The 16,004-nt window shown below is 45.8% G+C and overlaps 1 protein-coding gene across 1 annotated transcript in view; it reads left to right on the plus strand.

Moving 5' to 3' along the window:
* Nucleotides 1-16,004, plus strand: part of IDO2 (indoleamine 2,3-dioxygenase 2) — a 52,425-nt gene that overhangs the window by 11,040 nt on the left and 25,381 nt on the right. Inside the window, exons 4-6 of the mRNA XM_083184746.1 lie at nt 12,617-12,735; nt 12,939-12,953; nt 14,269-14,368. Coding sequence (XP_083040872.1) covers nt 12,617-12,735; nt 12,939-12,953; nt 14,269-14,368 — 234 coding nt within the window. The remainder of the gene's footprint in view (nt 1-12,616; nt 12,736-12,938; nt 12,954-14,268; nt 14,369-16,004) is intronic.

Consider the following 16,004-nt stretch of genomic DNA (forward strand, 5'->3'; position numbering starts at 1 on the left):
AACAGCAGCAGCAGCCTAGTCATGGGAGGGTTTTTAATCAGAGGCAGCACTGGGTCTGTGAGGTCTCCTACAGAGTAAGGTGCAGAGGGACAAACACAGGCTTTTCATGTGGTATGTATGTGTGTGTGTGTGTGCGTGCGTATGTGTGTGTGTATATATATATATATATCCCCTGAAGTTACCATTGACAAAGTTTATACTGCCTTTACTCTGTGTTTTGACAGTGTAATATTCCCCCATGCAGTGTGCGGCCAGTAATGACAAGTGCAAGGGGGCCCCCCTGTCTAAAGTGCCCCGGGCCCCCCGAAGGCTTAATCTGGCACTGGCCGCAGGCCATGCTGGGAGGGATCTGTGTCGGATCCCTCTGACAATGCTGCGGAGAGAAGCCTATAGGCCAGCAAAAGCAGGTGGGTACGGCTGGCTTCGCACACCACTGCAGGGAGAGAGGACAGGCTGCTGCCCCCTAGTGGATAGTAGGGTATGAAATACCGCCTGTTTTGGAGAAAACAAAATGAGAAAAACTCATGTCGACATTTTGACTGTCAACCCTCCCATTGTCAACCTAATGCTTGTGTTGACCCTATTGACCTATTTTATGTGTTGACTGAAGCCCTGTCGCCGTTTAGTGGTTGATCTAATGTATGTCAACCTTCAGTGTCGACTTAGTGACCGTATCCCGTTTAAATGAGAAGAAAATGGTCAACTGTGTCAAAAAGCAGCAATTCATGTAGTAGAAGACCACTTACTATAAACAGTTAAACAAAAGACCAAATACGAAAGCACTGTGCTCATTGGCATTGAAAGACAATGGCTGTTACCAGCAGAGACAAAACCTTGTACTTTGTCCTCCCTTTTAACAGATTATGAAAAGTGTGTTCTCAAAGCTTTCCTACAGCAGAGTCTAGTATGTACAGAATAAGCTCAACTGATTATTCCCTGGCCCATTTGCACAGAGCAGTGCAGGAGGGGGGGGGGGGCGGCAGCGACGGGCAGAGCCCATGGGAACGCCCAGCGTTTCATGGCATTCCTATTTAAATTGCGGCATGACACAGGTGTCAGGGGCAGGCAGCTGATGTCACCCGCCCTGTTTCCGTAACAGGGTGCCAAAAACCTAAGTCACCATAGAGTGACTTAAGCCCTGTACACATGGGGCGATATATATCGCCGAGCGATATATCGCTCACGCTGAGCGATATATTGCTCGGTGTCCTGTTTGCTGGAGATGGTCGCTGATGCAAAAGAAACTGCCGGGGGAGCAAGCTCCTGCGACCAGCGATCACTACGGGCAGAAAACGGGAGCGCGCACCCGGCAATTTATCGCCGGTGCACACTCCCATTGCTGGCAATACGGTCGCTCAGCGACCATATTTCCAGCGATATTTGCTATAATCGCCCCAGTGTGTATGCACCATAAGATTTGTGAGTGCTTAACAAATCATTTGATGGTCGGCAACCATCGAATGATTTCTGCCCCGCACGTATTGCGGGGGCAGACATTCATGAATTCGGCATTTGGTTGGCTGAATGAGGGCCACAGTGTATTTGGCTGTACACACGGGCTAAGCTGCTGGTGATGGAACACAATATACTTTGAGCGCTATGGGCTAATGCTTGGATGCTGTGTGCAAATGGCTGCCCTCTGGGAGGGGGTTGCCGCCCCCAAAAAGTTAGAAGAAAGAAGAGAAATACCAGTGGGCGCCTTATGCACACAAATACAACAATTTATTGAATGGACATATAGTATGAAAAATTAGTAACAAATAAGACACATAATATACACAGAAAACATAAAATTAATTATAAGGTAAGCATAAAAATAGTTAAAAACATGTGCAATAGTAAGGTGCTGATTCAATATGGTATATAGTTACCAAGTCCCGGTAGGTGTTTCTCATATGCGCATATGAAGCCAGGTACTAGTGTCCCAATTTAAAAGGTAAAAATACCAGCGCTCTGTGGGAGTAAATGAATATTGTAGAATCTCCCAACAGGGATTTTGTAATCCACAAAGGATGTTCCTTAGGGGGCTTTATGGCAGCGAACCGAAATTGCAGAGTCCGTGCGGTCAACCCTTGTTGTGTCGATGAAGACGACAGCCACTGAGCTTACATGTAGATAGAATATCTTCAGCAGGTCCCAATTCGGGTAGATGAATGCGCCACTCCGCCACACGCCTGACAGTGTTGGATGGTAACAGAGTAGCTGCACCGGCCAGCGAGCCAAGTGCAAGCCGCTGAACACTGTGGCGAGCGGAGACTGCCTTATTTGTGGGTCTCGTGCGCCCTGCTGTGATTGTAGCAGCCGTGTGCCGCAAGGAGGTAAAGCGGCTGCGTGTCGTCTTCTGGGACACTCCGCTGTTGCGCTTATGAGGTGGTGACAAGGACCGAGTTGTACTAGATGTCGTGGAGCTCAAATGAATGAGAAATTCCTCCAGGTCCACTGTCTCAATGGCGGCAACAAGAATTCCTTTCCAAGACGCGTTTTGCCGCGCTACGGCAGCTTTTTCAATTGAGGATAAGGAGTTAAATTGTGTGGGCTGGTCTTATACCTGGCTAGGTGTTGTACACAGGTGTGTGTGACCAATCATTAGTACCTTTACTATTGACGGATTCATTTCCGTATCTTGTGTTACAAGTCAGCTGAAAAGATCGTTCTGGTCTTTTGACATGATAAATATAGCTGTTTTATGCACAGAATTAGCACATGTATATATGAACAATACATATACGACGGCTTAGCAACATCTCGATTTTGACTTAGCCAAATCGCTTGCTCAAAATCACCCAGCCCATGTGTACATCCCTATAGAACTCTCTTATATTGTACCAAGTTTTGGGCACTGTCTGTCAGGAAATCTCAATATAACTGGTAATGCGCTAGTTTAGTGCTAAACTCGCTCACTTTGCCAAACTTGCACAGACATGTAATAGGCTGTGAGAACATACAAACTTGAGTGTTTCTTGCACTCCTACAGTTTGCAGTAGCCAAACTTGCATCCAGATGTTTTCAAAGCTTAATGAGTATAAGTTCTATACTCGCACCCAAAATCATGCAAAAAACTTTGTTAAAAAATGTTAATAGAAGTCAGCCTTGCAGTTTCCATCATTGACTACAATGGATCGTTGACCATCATTGACTTCAATGGAGAGGTTCCCACCATTGAAGTAAATGGGGGAAGCTTTGATTGACAGTCTGGCCACTCACAGCCAACTATTTTTTTCTGGTTTTCGTTTTTTACTTTTTTTTCCCTCTAACTTTTGCACACACAAGCATGCACACATCTCACTGTTACTCTCTTATTAGAAGACACAAGTCTACACACTAAAATCTTGCATGGACCGTACTTATAATAGCCTTGAACTTAAAAATGTGCAGGCTAATACATTTATCACCTGGTGTAAGAGATTTCCATAATAGCGGATTTACCAGTGTCTCTGTTTCCTGTGCACTGTCATAGGCTTAGCCACTGACAGTTTTCCAATTTAGGTGCCTTTAAATATAGATATAAACATACAGACCCTTTTGAAGTCTGTGAGGATGTCATCTCCAGCCGCGGGATGAGTATAATTGGTTAGTGGCATGAGGGGACAGAGGTACACATCCCAGTGACAATACTTTGCAGGTGGCCCAAGCTTTTATTAAAGCAGAAATTGCTTCAAAATTAGCAAGTAAATATTACATTATAAAATCGTCAATATGTGGGTCTAAGTAAATGTGGTGTACAGTAGCTTTACAGCAAGGGTGCGGAACCTCATGCCCAGGGGCGTAGTTGGTCTGAGTGGCCCGCCCACACGCCCAGCGGCTTTGCCGGGAGTCAAGTACAGGGGAATTCTCGCGAGAGGTCGGTAGTTCTCACAAGATTCCTCTTAATCAACAGCAGCCGGAGACTGTCAGTCCTATTCAGCGGCAGCCGCCGGTAGGTGTAAGTGATTTTTTCTGTGTCCACCTAGAATATAGTGTAATCAAAAAATTCCATTTTCAGTTTTGGTCTGTGGTGTCAGCTGATGCCACTAGATGGCAGTCTTTCTTTTAGGAAATCATCGAATAAATACCTTTAGTCTCCCACAACTTGCTCTTTTTTTTTTACCTGTAATTGCAGATAAGCATCAATTCACATAATGTGTCTTTTGCCATAGTGCAAATACCACTTCCAACTCCCTGGGAAAAATGGATTGACAATCGGGTTTAGCCGGAGAGAATAGGTCAAAGTACATTAAGGATGCCCCATTGCAAAATGTGTCCCAAAACAATAGGGCCTTAACTAGGTGTGCAAGTAGTGCTATGGCACAGTGCCCTGAGGACAACACCGTCACTCCTGATTAGAGCAGGATAAACTGCTGGTACTTAGGGCCTTATTCTAGTTCACTCTTTCTGACAAAATCCTTCTTAGATGGACAAAACCATGTGCACTGCATGTGGGCAGATGTAAAATGTGCAGAGAGAATTAGATTTGGGTGAGTTATTTTGTTTCTGTGCAGGGTAAATACTGGCTGCTTTATTTTTACACTGCAATATAGATCTCACTTTGAAGAAAAACCCCACCCAAATCTAATTATCTCTGCACAAGTAACATCTGCCCCACCTGCAGTGCACATGGTTTTGTCCATCTAAGAAGGATTGGTACTTATGTAATATCTGGGCTCCCGTTTTTCTTATGAGACTGCGTCCCCTCGCGGGGCTCGCCACGCTTCGGGCACGGTGGCTCGCTGCGCTCGCCACACTATATAAAATCAACTCCATGCATATTTGGATAGTAGGGGTATGAAAAAATGGGGTGTATTTAACATGGGAGCCCAGATAATACATAAGTACCGAAGGATTTTGTCAGAAAGCGTGAACTAGAATAAGGGCCTTAGTGACCACTGGTGCAAGTTGCATGCTGATGATGATTAGGCATCTGCTTCTCTGAATACATCAAAGACCCTGTAAATATAGTATAACTAGAGTGGCAGCGATCTTTGATGGCAGTTTTTTAAATATAAGTATTTTTCTCACTCCGTCTAGGAAGGAGAAGACTGCTGATATATTATTTTACAGACTAACTTATTTTACAACTGCATCTTTTTTTATTTAACTTTGAACCAGTTTCAACCTACTATGGTATTTAGTATCTAGAAAGACTGGAGGAAAAGAAGACTTTTTGTTGGGGCACTGCTAATTCAATCAAAACTAGCAGTGCTCCAACAAAGTCTTCTTTTCCTCCAGTCTTTCCTTCACTTTATATACCTCGGGGAGCACCACCAATCCCCTATATATTATCTTTGTTATTTACTACCATAGATTTTAGAGGGTAGTTAGTAACTTTGTGGAATTTTTGAGTAGAGAACATCAGCGTCTAAACTCGTCTATTATCATTTGTCTAGTGCAGGGCCCGAAAACCCCTTTTCTCTTCCCAATAATTATTATACAGGAGCATAAATACTGGAAACTATGGAAGGCGGTTACCTCCGGGTATCAACCCTGAAGGGGGCACACCAACCTTTCCATTTTCTCTCATTTCTGCTTTATGCGCCCCATAGCAGGTATAAGCATTTGGGAAGAATGTGTCTGGGTGCTGCTGGGGTGGTGGACGTTAAAGTGATCTACAGGTGGTGCCCTGTAGTGCTACTGGGACTGGGGTGAATGACCCTCAATGTGTACTTATTTCAGAAAGTTTGACCTAAAATTCACAAATATTTTCTCACTATATTACTAGAAAATATAAAAGTATTTCATACAGAGGATAAAACATATAATACAAGGAATATATAATATATAAACAATATAATGTAAAATGTAAAAAGAATACTAAAATAAACCCCACCAAAGATAATACAATGTCAGTTCATGGTTTTCAACCTTGTACAGCAATGTTGTAATTCCTTTCTATCCTCTTGGCATCATGACTACATCGGCCCGCCAGATATTCAATGGAAAAATATAAATATTTTGTGGTGTTGATATAAATGTAGATTGTAAGCTCCACTAGGTCAGGGACTAATGTGAATGGAGAAATATTCTCTATAAAGTGCTGCGGAACATGTGTGAGCGTTTTATAAATAACTGGTAATCAATGAATTAATAAATAAATACATAAATAGCTCCTTTAACTACCATAAACAATTGTACACAAGTTGTGTGCACTAAAAGACACAATTAAGGGGTGCACACACGGGCTGCTGCTGGCCGATTTTGACTAAGCTGCTGGAAATAAGCCGACGGTTATCCCCAACAGCAGCCCATGTGCACAGCAAATAGACACTGCAGCATCTAGCAAGAATATTCTTGCCTGCAGTGTCTATTCGGCTGGGCAATAGTGATGCTGCGAGGCCGTGCATTACTATCGCCCGCTGTGTACACACGGAGCGATTCAGGGAAACCGTCTAAGCGATTTTGACGATGTAGACAAAATCGCTTAGAACAATCGCTCTGTGTGTAAATAGCTTAAGACCTACAACCAAGTTAATACAGGTTTAAAATTCCTTAACCGAAATGTTCAGGACCACAAGCATTTTGGATAAGGGATTTTTCCGGATTTTGGAATATTATTTTTTGGTCCCCGATGGTTCCCCGACGTCCATAGCGGCATTCAGGATCCTCTTTAGTAGCATCTCCGGTCCCAGGGGTGCATTGTGCAAGTGCGCGTGTGCGCCGGTGACCAGCCCTGGGACCAGAGATGCCGCTGAAGAGGATCCTGATCCTCATCCCCCGTGGACATCGGGGGATGAGGTAAGTATGAAAAAAAGGGGGGGGGGACCCCAGATCCATGTGATTAGTAGTACCAACTCCCACCCCCATCTTGGTGCCCCTTTTATCTGCCCCCAAAACCTTGTGACCTCAGGTTGCCTGAGCGTGATTATGCCGCCGGCCTTCTAAATATTTTGATGCACTGATACTTTTTGTACATTTTAATGTTGTTGGAACAGTCTTTTGTGTGTTGTATAATCTTGCTGTGTTTCTTCCTCAATTTGATTAATCTGTACGGAGTTAATGTCCGCCAGTTCTGATAAACAATAGACAGCTGCCTTATCGCTAATTAAAGGATAGATTAATAAACAAAAGCATTTTTACCACTCACTCATGAGTCAACTTAGTGAGCAAGGAAAATAATGTTATCTAATCAGTGTAGTTCCGTGCGGAAAAGGCTTTTATAGAAAGATCGCACCCGAGGTAGAGATGATTGAAATATTCAAAAATATTGACGGAATATTCACCATACCTGGTATTTGTTTGTGTATTTCTTTGTGTTTTTTTTTTACTCTATGGAATGTACGCCGCTCTCCTCATATCAGCTGTGTTCTGAAAAAATGAGTAAATACACAACCCACAAAAGATTAAATAAAAAAATAAGTAAAAAAAAATATATATTTTCCCACAAATTTAAAAATGGCTAATCCTGGCATTTGCAGAGACAGACAGTAGGAACAATCTTCCAGGGGGTACACCAAGTTGCTGGATCCTGACCACTACCTCATTGAAGTCGGCAGACCCGGTTGACAGATAACTTGATTGGGTCCGATTCATGTTGTAGGTAAAGCAACTGGGCAAAACCATTCTTGCAGTGCAGGTGGTGCCGATGTGCGGAGAGATTTAGATTTGGGTGGGGTGTCATGTCACTGATGTCTGCAAACTGACATCTAAAGAACATTGAACATATAAAGCTGTCTAACATCTGTGGACTACATGCAAAAGCAGCCAGTATTTTCCCTGCACAGAAAAAGAGACTCTCCGCAACAATCGATTCTGAGTGCAGCTGCAAGGTTAATGTTCTCCGCTCTGTCAGTCCCTGCTGTTGCCTGTACTTCCATATTCAATATGAAATACTTTTATTCGTGCACAAACTCATAAACCAAAATAAACCAAGGTACATCTCTTCACCTATCTCAAAATATCTCCCAACCTGACTTCTTTGCTCTTCACGCGATCTTCTGGCTGCATCCACTCTGTGGAATGCCCTCCAACATACAATCAGGGGTGCCCAGAGGAGGGGGTGGTGGTACTAATTACCTGTGCCCAGGTGTGATAGAAGAAGGCCAGTGTGATCAGTTATGTGTATCTGATGGGCACACAGGCTGATCACTGTGTAAAAAAAAATATCATACTCGCCTACATATGGTGCGCTGGTGAGGGTTGCCAGTCATTGGGGCTCCTAGCTGCTGCTGTGACCCCTGGTGCATTAAAGTGATTCTGCAAAGTTGCAGCTCACTTTACAGCACTGGAGTTCACATCAGCAGGGAGCCCCGATGACTGTCAGCTCTCCAGGAGCTCCGTCCTCCGATCCCAGGGGGAGGAGGTAGTGGTGATGGCAGCTATACATTCATAGCTATTTTTGCAAGAAATGCCCTGATTTGGCTTTGGAGTGGCATTGCAGGGACAGGGCTTTCTCACAAGCTCTGTCCCTGCACACGATTATTTATGTATCCATGCGATGTAATCAATTATCGGGTTGCGAATTGGGCCGATATTTTCACAGCACAACAGCATCCTCAGATGCGGATGGTGATATATTGGACCCGTAGTCTTCAAACCTTCAAGTGATCCCTGAAAATTCACCTCCTCAGGCAGCTTATCACATTTCAGATCCGCCACATAACCTTCCTGTCTAATTACATCCCCACTATACAGTCCCAACATAACCACACATATTTTCTCTTTCTTCTTAATTTTCCCATCCTTCTGACCAACATTGCCATTTGGCCATATCACATAGCTTACTATAGGATTGCATTTACAATGCGATCTGGTTGGCATATTACTGCCCAGGATAGTATTGTAAAATGTGATCCAATCACCTGAATGTACTACAATGGGCCGGGGGTCTGCACATGCGCAGTTAGCGATGACTGCCGCTGACCGCACTGCCCCGGCCGCAGTGCTATCCCATAGCCCATAGGCTGCAATGGGCTATCGCCATCTCAGAATGGCGGTAGCCCAGGGATGCGAAGTGCTGCGGCCCGATGTTGATACATGGTGCAGCTTCGCATCCCCCATAGAAATCTATGGAGGATGCAGCGGTGGCGGTGCAGGAGGGGTCGCAGCAGGGATCGGAGATTCCTGCTGCCGTCCCTCCTGATACATTTGGGTGATACTTACTAAAAACGCTAACCCCCGAAAACACCCGTTTTAGCTGCCAATATTGATTGATTGATAAATGTGGCCCTGACGAACCTTTGCAATCTGGTTGACCATTATACACTAGATAGCACCTATTTGTGTATATCAATTTCTCTGAATATTGTAAGCTTGCGCGCATGGCCTCCTACTTCTATGATTGTTTCCTTAGTCTTTGTTATTATCACTGATGTTTCCAATTTTAAAATGTAGCAGAATTTTCTGCCATATATAAGTAACTGTTAATAATCTCCACTTGCAGCGTGGTTTGTTCCAGATGCAAAGTTTCTTGCCCCCCCCTTTACTTACGACCATGAATCAGGCTCATTGTGCAGCAAGGGTGGGACAACAATTACACAAATCGCATTGCCACAGCACATTTCCCACTTGTGCCTTGTCTCCAGTATAAATATTAGGTAAGAATGATTTAACTACAGGTTGGAGCAGTACCACAGCCTCTAGGCTGAGCCTGGGTTTTGTGCAACAGGATGTGACAGAGGGAAGTTTGGGGAACCTGATCCTCATTACCTCACCGGCGGCAGTAGTTGTGATACATGTGGAGGAAGCATGGAATAAACCTGACATATTCTAATTTGGGGGATTATTCAGACCTGCAGGTAGCGGGCCGAATTCAGTCACCCGTCTAATGGTGGGGGTCTTCACATGCCGGGGCTTTTGCTCCAGTATGGGAGGGAAGGGGGCGAATAGGAGGCGGAAGCAGGGGAACAACCAGCGTTTTATGGGTCATCAGAGTGGCAGCGTTTACTTGCTCACTAGGCTGCGAATATACACAGTCTAGCGATTAGGTTTGAATCAGGCCCTTGATACTTAACCATAAACACAAGTGACTAAGGGCCACATTCATCAAAGAATATTTGCAGCTAAATCCCCGAAAACACCTTTTTTGGGGGTTAGTCGCAAATATTAAGTTTCCCCCGAATGTACTAAAGGGGGACCGCAGCAGAAATCTCTAATCCCTGCTGCGACCCCCCTGCATGGCCCCTGGCCGCCTCTCCCATAGAATTCTATGGGGGATGCGAGGGTGACCGATGTATCAACATCAGGCAGCCCGGCTTTTGCATCCCTGGGCTATCGCCATTCTGATACTGTGGGCTACGGATCGCACTGCCCTGGTGGCAGTACTGTCATCGGGGTTGTGGGGGGTCAGCACTAACCGCGCATGTGCAGACCCCCGACTTCCGGAGCAGTACATCACAGAGACGAGCACCATTCTGAGCCCTGTCCCTGCGCCTCAGGTATCATACATCCCGCCGATGGGATCGCATTGTAAATGCGATCCTGGGCGGTAACATTCTGCATTGTAAATGCGATCCATGATAAATGGGCCCCTCAGACAGAAGGGGCCATACACACAGGGCGATTTTCTCCCCATTTCCAAGCGATCCGATTAGATTGCTTAGAAATGGAGCACTAATTGCTCCATGTGTATAGCTCCAGGTGACTGCGATGCATGGTTACCCTGCTAGATCGCAGGGCTTTGCGGCAATAGGCAAAGCCCAGCAATGCACGGATCACTCGGCACACATTGCGGTAGGGGTCTATTTATGAAGCAGTGAAAAGATTGGAGAAGTACTGTAAGCCAGTGAAGATTTGCCCGTGGAAACCAATCCCCCGCAAGGGGACTCAGACGCACGGCGCCATACTGCACCCAATCATCAAGTAAATTCTACAAAATTAGACATAGCTGCTGATTGGTTGCTGTGGGCAACTTCTTCACTGAAGCGTTTCACTGCTTCATGCATAGAGCTGTTAAGCTTTCTGTGTGCTTATATCAGTCAAGTGGGGTGTGGTATGGGACTCCGACAGTCGGGATCCCAACATTAGCCCGACGTCGGGATCCCGACTGCCTGTAAATTGCCATTCTGCGGGCACGCGAGCCACCTATTCTATTCTCCCTCTATGGGGGTCATGGACCCCCACGAGGGAAAATAGCAGGTGGCCGTCGGGCACCCGGCTGTTGGCGTTTGACAGTCGGGATCCCGACGTCGGGTAAACGACTGTCGGGAACCCGTCCGGCACCCATCAAGTGAGTCTGGGTGTTTGTCAGCCTTGTGTGCCTGGAACCATAACCTGTTGAAAATATATGTGGTAAACGCAGGATTTTTAGAGGGGGGTTTCCTAATGTAATCCAAAATCTCCCACTTTACATTGGAATAAGAACGGGAATCTGAGGGAATGGCAAAAGCCTTAAAAATTGGTCTTGTTATACACTGGATACTGTATGGAATGCAGTATTAATATTTAACAGTACAGATGGTCTATAGTATAGGCTGTTTCAAACATTTAAATAAAATAAGTGGCCAGGAAAAGGTTAAACCTATCATAATAAATAAATAGACAAACATAATAGAACCAGTACTGCACTATCTAAGCTCACAATCTCCCACTGATGCTGCTTTCCCACTGCAGACCAGTTTAAAGTACTGTTAATCTTAAATGCTATTTAAAACGGTATTAGCATTCCCACTGCAGCAGATTACCATTTTAAATACCATTTAAGTACCATTCCTATTGCAGTGAACCGTGTAAAATGTAGAGTGCCTAACTCCCCCCCCAGTGTAGAGTGCCTAATCCCTCCCCCCCAGTGTAAAGAGTGCCTAATCCCCCCCCCCAGTGTAAAGAGTGCCTAATCCCCCCCCAAGTGTAAAGAGTGCCTAACCCCCTGTACATACCCTGTGCCCCCACCTCCCCTCCCCTTGTACTTACCTGCATGGGGATGCAGGGCAGTGGGGAGGCAGCGGGGGTCCATGCAGGGTCCATGCGGGGTACAGGCAGTCCCAGTGCCTGATGAGAACTAGTAGTTCTCACTTTGAGCATATGTAATGAGTGCACGTGCATAATAATGAGCCGCTCATTACATATGCGCATGTGCAGCAGCTCTGCTCTGTCCCTTACACTGCATGATGCGGTGGCAGCTCTACTGATCATATTATATACCAGTGTTATTGTTGTCATCATTTAAGGCACTTGCCAAGAGGAGGGGGGTTTCCAGGCAACCAGAACCCCCCCCCCCCCCCCCCCTGCGTTTGCCTATGCACATTTGGTGGTTTTTAATGTACAGCGCAGATCTGACCCACAAAATACAGTGTGCCGTCTACAGATAGTTAGTTAATGGTGCAGATTGCAGTACAGATGTACTCATTGTTACACTGGTTTAGGAGGACCATGAAGTTGAGTGTATAGCAGCGTGGGCTCAGGACAGATCAGCAGCAGTGACTGGAGCTACTGTAGAATTGCAGTAGCCCAGGTAATGTCATTAACTGACATCTGACTACCATCTGACTACCATTATGTCACTCAAACATAGTAATAAAATGGCGTGGGCCATGCATGTGTGGTAACAGTACTAGTGGTCATTCTGGTAAGGAAACAAAGCATCATCCCCTGAGGAGCCATATTGGAGAGTGCGCAGCTCTCCAGTTCTAAGGAAAATCATATGTAATGAAGCACATAGTGAGAGGGATGTACTCACTGGAGCTACTGACATTAACACTATCTCCCTCAGGTGCTGCCTCGTAGCCTGGCTGTGCCGTATCACCAGGTTTCACAAGTCCTCGGGCTGCCACTGATTATGGTGCATGCTGACTTTGTGCTGGCGAATTGGAGACGGAAGGACCCAGCAGGGTAAGGTCATTCTGTTAAATTATATATATATCAGCTTATCTTGGTTATACAATCAGGGCACATTTTTTTCTATTGTGGAATTTTACACAATAAGGTTTGACCATACTGAATGCATGTATAAGGCCAGGATACCCCCTGATAAATCCGTGTCTATACTAACTCTGTGTTTCCTTCCTCTCTCTGCTTCTCGGATTCCTGCGCAGGCCTCTGACAATAGAGTGAGTGAAATTCCATTACATTTATACATTTCTTTGAAGTTAATGAAGGTATGCGGTGTTGGGGCTCCTCATTTTGTGTAGTGATTGGAAGTACAACATTTGGCATATTATGAGGCAGAGTGGGGTAATGTTCATGAAATAAATGGTTATTTTGTTTTGTTCACCCTTGGGGTAATACAGTGATGCTCTGCAGGATCCTGACATTAAGGACAGTAAACTAGAAATGCTCTGCAGGGCAGTGCCAGGATAGGTAATAACAGAGTGAAGTTCTGCAGACCGGGTCCTGGACGGGGTCCCGACAGTTAGAATCCCGACAGTCATTTACCCGACGTCGGGATCCAGACTGCTAAAACACTGACGGCCGGGTTCCCGCCGGCCGCCGGCTATTCTCCCTCGTGGGGGTTCATGACCCTGCAAGGGGCTTTGTTGCGCTGGCCACGCTGTCTGAGTCCGGCCAGTCGGGGTCCCGACATCGGGCTAATGACTGTCAGGATCCCGTCTGTCGGAACCGCATAACACACCCTGCAGACCACATATACCCCTTTTACACCAGAGCCTCAACCCGGGATATTGCCGGTCCGGGCCGGGTCGGGGCTTGGTGTAAAAGGGGTAAAAAAATATCCTTGGTCCTGTTCCCCAGGTGTCCGACCTGGCAAATGTTCAGGGTCGGACACAGGGCTTACCCAGAGTCAGGGAGCGTGTAAATGTATTAACCTGGGTCATATGACTCAGGGACCCATTTCCACCAATAGGGGAGCCCCAACCTCCAGACCTTAGTATCCTGCGGTTAGTCCGGAGGTTGGGCAGGGGCCGCATACAGCCTCCGCTGCTGTTCTATGCAGACAGCATCGGAGGCTGGGAGGAGGTGAACGGATGGCTGTGTGCGGCATCCATTCACCTCATGGATGGAGGCTGGGGCAGCCCAGCAGCTTTCCTGGGTGCTGGGCTTGCCCCCAGCATGCTATTCAGCGTTTCGGGGGTCCCGGCTTGTGGGGTTTCTGTCGCTTGGAGATGATGTAATCTCCAAGCGCCATCTCAGGGCCCGACTTCACCCCAGCATTGCCTACCTGGCATAATGCTGGAGGACGCCGGTGTAAAAGGGAACAACTGCCGGGTCCTACCCTGGTCCAAAAACCTGGGTGCGACCTGGCAGTTCTGGTGTAAAAGTGGTATAATACAAGCACCAGTATGCCTTAGCAGCAAGGGACTGATGGGATATGTAGTTCCACTAACATAAATAATAATTTCATAGGTTTAGCAACCATGATGAATGGGATACTCTGCAGACCTCATGACTCTACTGTCCTGTTCATAGGAACCTGTCCACCATCGTCTCTATCCCAGGAGGTGACAATCTGCAGGGTTTTGTACTCGTCACGCTTCTTGTGGAGGTGGCAGCAATCCCGGCCCTGAGAGTGAGTACATGGTAGGGAAGAGCGAGACACTTATTATATCCAAGTCCATGGTGCGGTGAGGAGCCGGTATCGCCTTATTATGCATATCTTGGGAAAAACTACTGGTGACGTATAAGAAGTGTAGGCTGCCTGGTTACAGCTTGTCTCTGTTTTGCTTATGTTTCCGTCAGCCTTTATTGAGATAATTAGCTTCTAGCAACCGTTCTAGACTTCCAAAGGGCACAGTGATAAATAGCAAACAACAGATTGCACTATACATGACTCTCTGCAGGGATCTAACAATGTAGTGCAGTGAATGAAATCACACAGTGGTAAAGTAAATTTGACGTCGTTATACGTACATGTCTGTTTAGTAAGGGTTCCCCAAACTAGGAAATCTTACTGTGCTTAGCAAACAATAATGCCTCCGTTGGGAACTGATCAACCTATGGTGTGGGGCGGGCTTCTTCTGGATTGTTACTTGATCTATGGTAAAGATAGATCAACTCAATACTTGATGCAAGTAGAACACGACTGTGACTATTGGGATCATTTGCCTCTATGGTCTTCTGTAACTACCAAGGTGCTGAACTCATCAGAAGGAGAAAATGCTTTGTTCTGCTCCAAGTATAGAGGGCTAGATTACCATAGACAATCAGTTATCCCTATTAGATACAGCTGATTCAGCTGTGTCCAGCATTTTCTGGTCATAGATCTCTACATAAGAGAGAAATCTCCATGGTGTTAATGACCCTTAAGTTGGCCATACACTTGTGCCACTTCTCCGAGGGGAGAAGTCTCAAGTGACCCCCTCCCCCTTGAGCCTCTTGGGAACTTCTAGGGTGGAAGCACTGTATAGGATACACCATATGCAGTCATTTTGCATTCGATGTATCATATGCCTGGCTTGGCTGTCAATCACATGGACGCCTTTCATGCGATTTATTGCCATAATCACATGAAAAGCAACCAAATTGCATGTGAATCACCATAGCGTATTGGAACCTTAATACCGACATGGGGAATAGCTGCAGAAGATGTTCCTCTTGTGTGTTCCTTGACATTTTGGTTCACTCTTAAGGCCCATACACACTGGGAAACTTTGAGCTGAAATCCGCTCAAAACGGCAGGTGTGTATGCCCCGGCGATGAGCGGTGAGCGCTGCTGCGTGCTCCCGCATCACCGCCGGGAAAGCCGTTCATCTGCTGATATTACCAGCAGATGAGCGACTTCAAGGATGGACCATGCAAAGGTGTCCTCTTCCCGCTGACGGTGTTGGGAGAGACCAGCAATGATAGCGATCATCGCTGTCCATACACGCTGGGCATAGTCGCCCAATGTGTATGAACCTTAAGATCACCAATCATTTACAATGTAACAAAAAGTCGATGAGCCACTTGGTGACGAGAAATTGTAAGCACAACTCGCTCCTGGAACATATTATAAACATGTGGTTATAATTACATATATCTTTGTCTGTCCTTAAATGTTCCTGAAGAACTGGCTATTAGAATTTAGTACATAGGCAGAAATGTATCATATCTTTTAGAACAATAAAATGCCAACCAGCAGCTCCTAAGCATGGTACTTTGGTTTTTATAGGGTTAGGGAGGATGCAACTATCCACATCTATGCACTAAAAGCCTGTCTCAGAAAA

The sequence above is a fragment of the Crinia signifera genome, chromosome 4 (genome assembly GCF_055691185.1).
Source record: "Crinia signifera chromosome 4, ASM5569118v1, whole genome shotgun sequence".
In the NCBI taxonomy this organism is placed as follows: domain Eukaryota; kingdom Metazoa; phylum Chordata; class Amphibia; order Anura; family Myobatrachidae; genus Crinia; species Crinia signifera.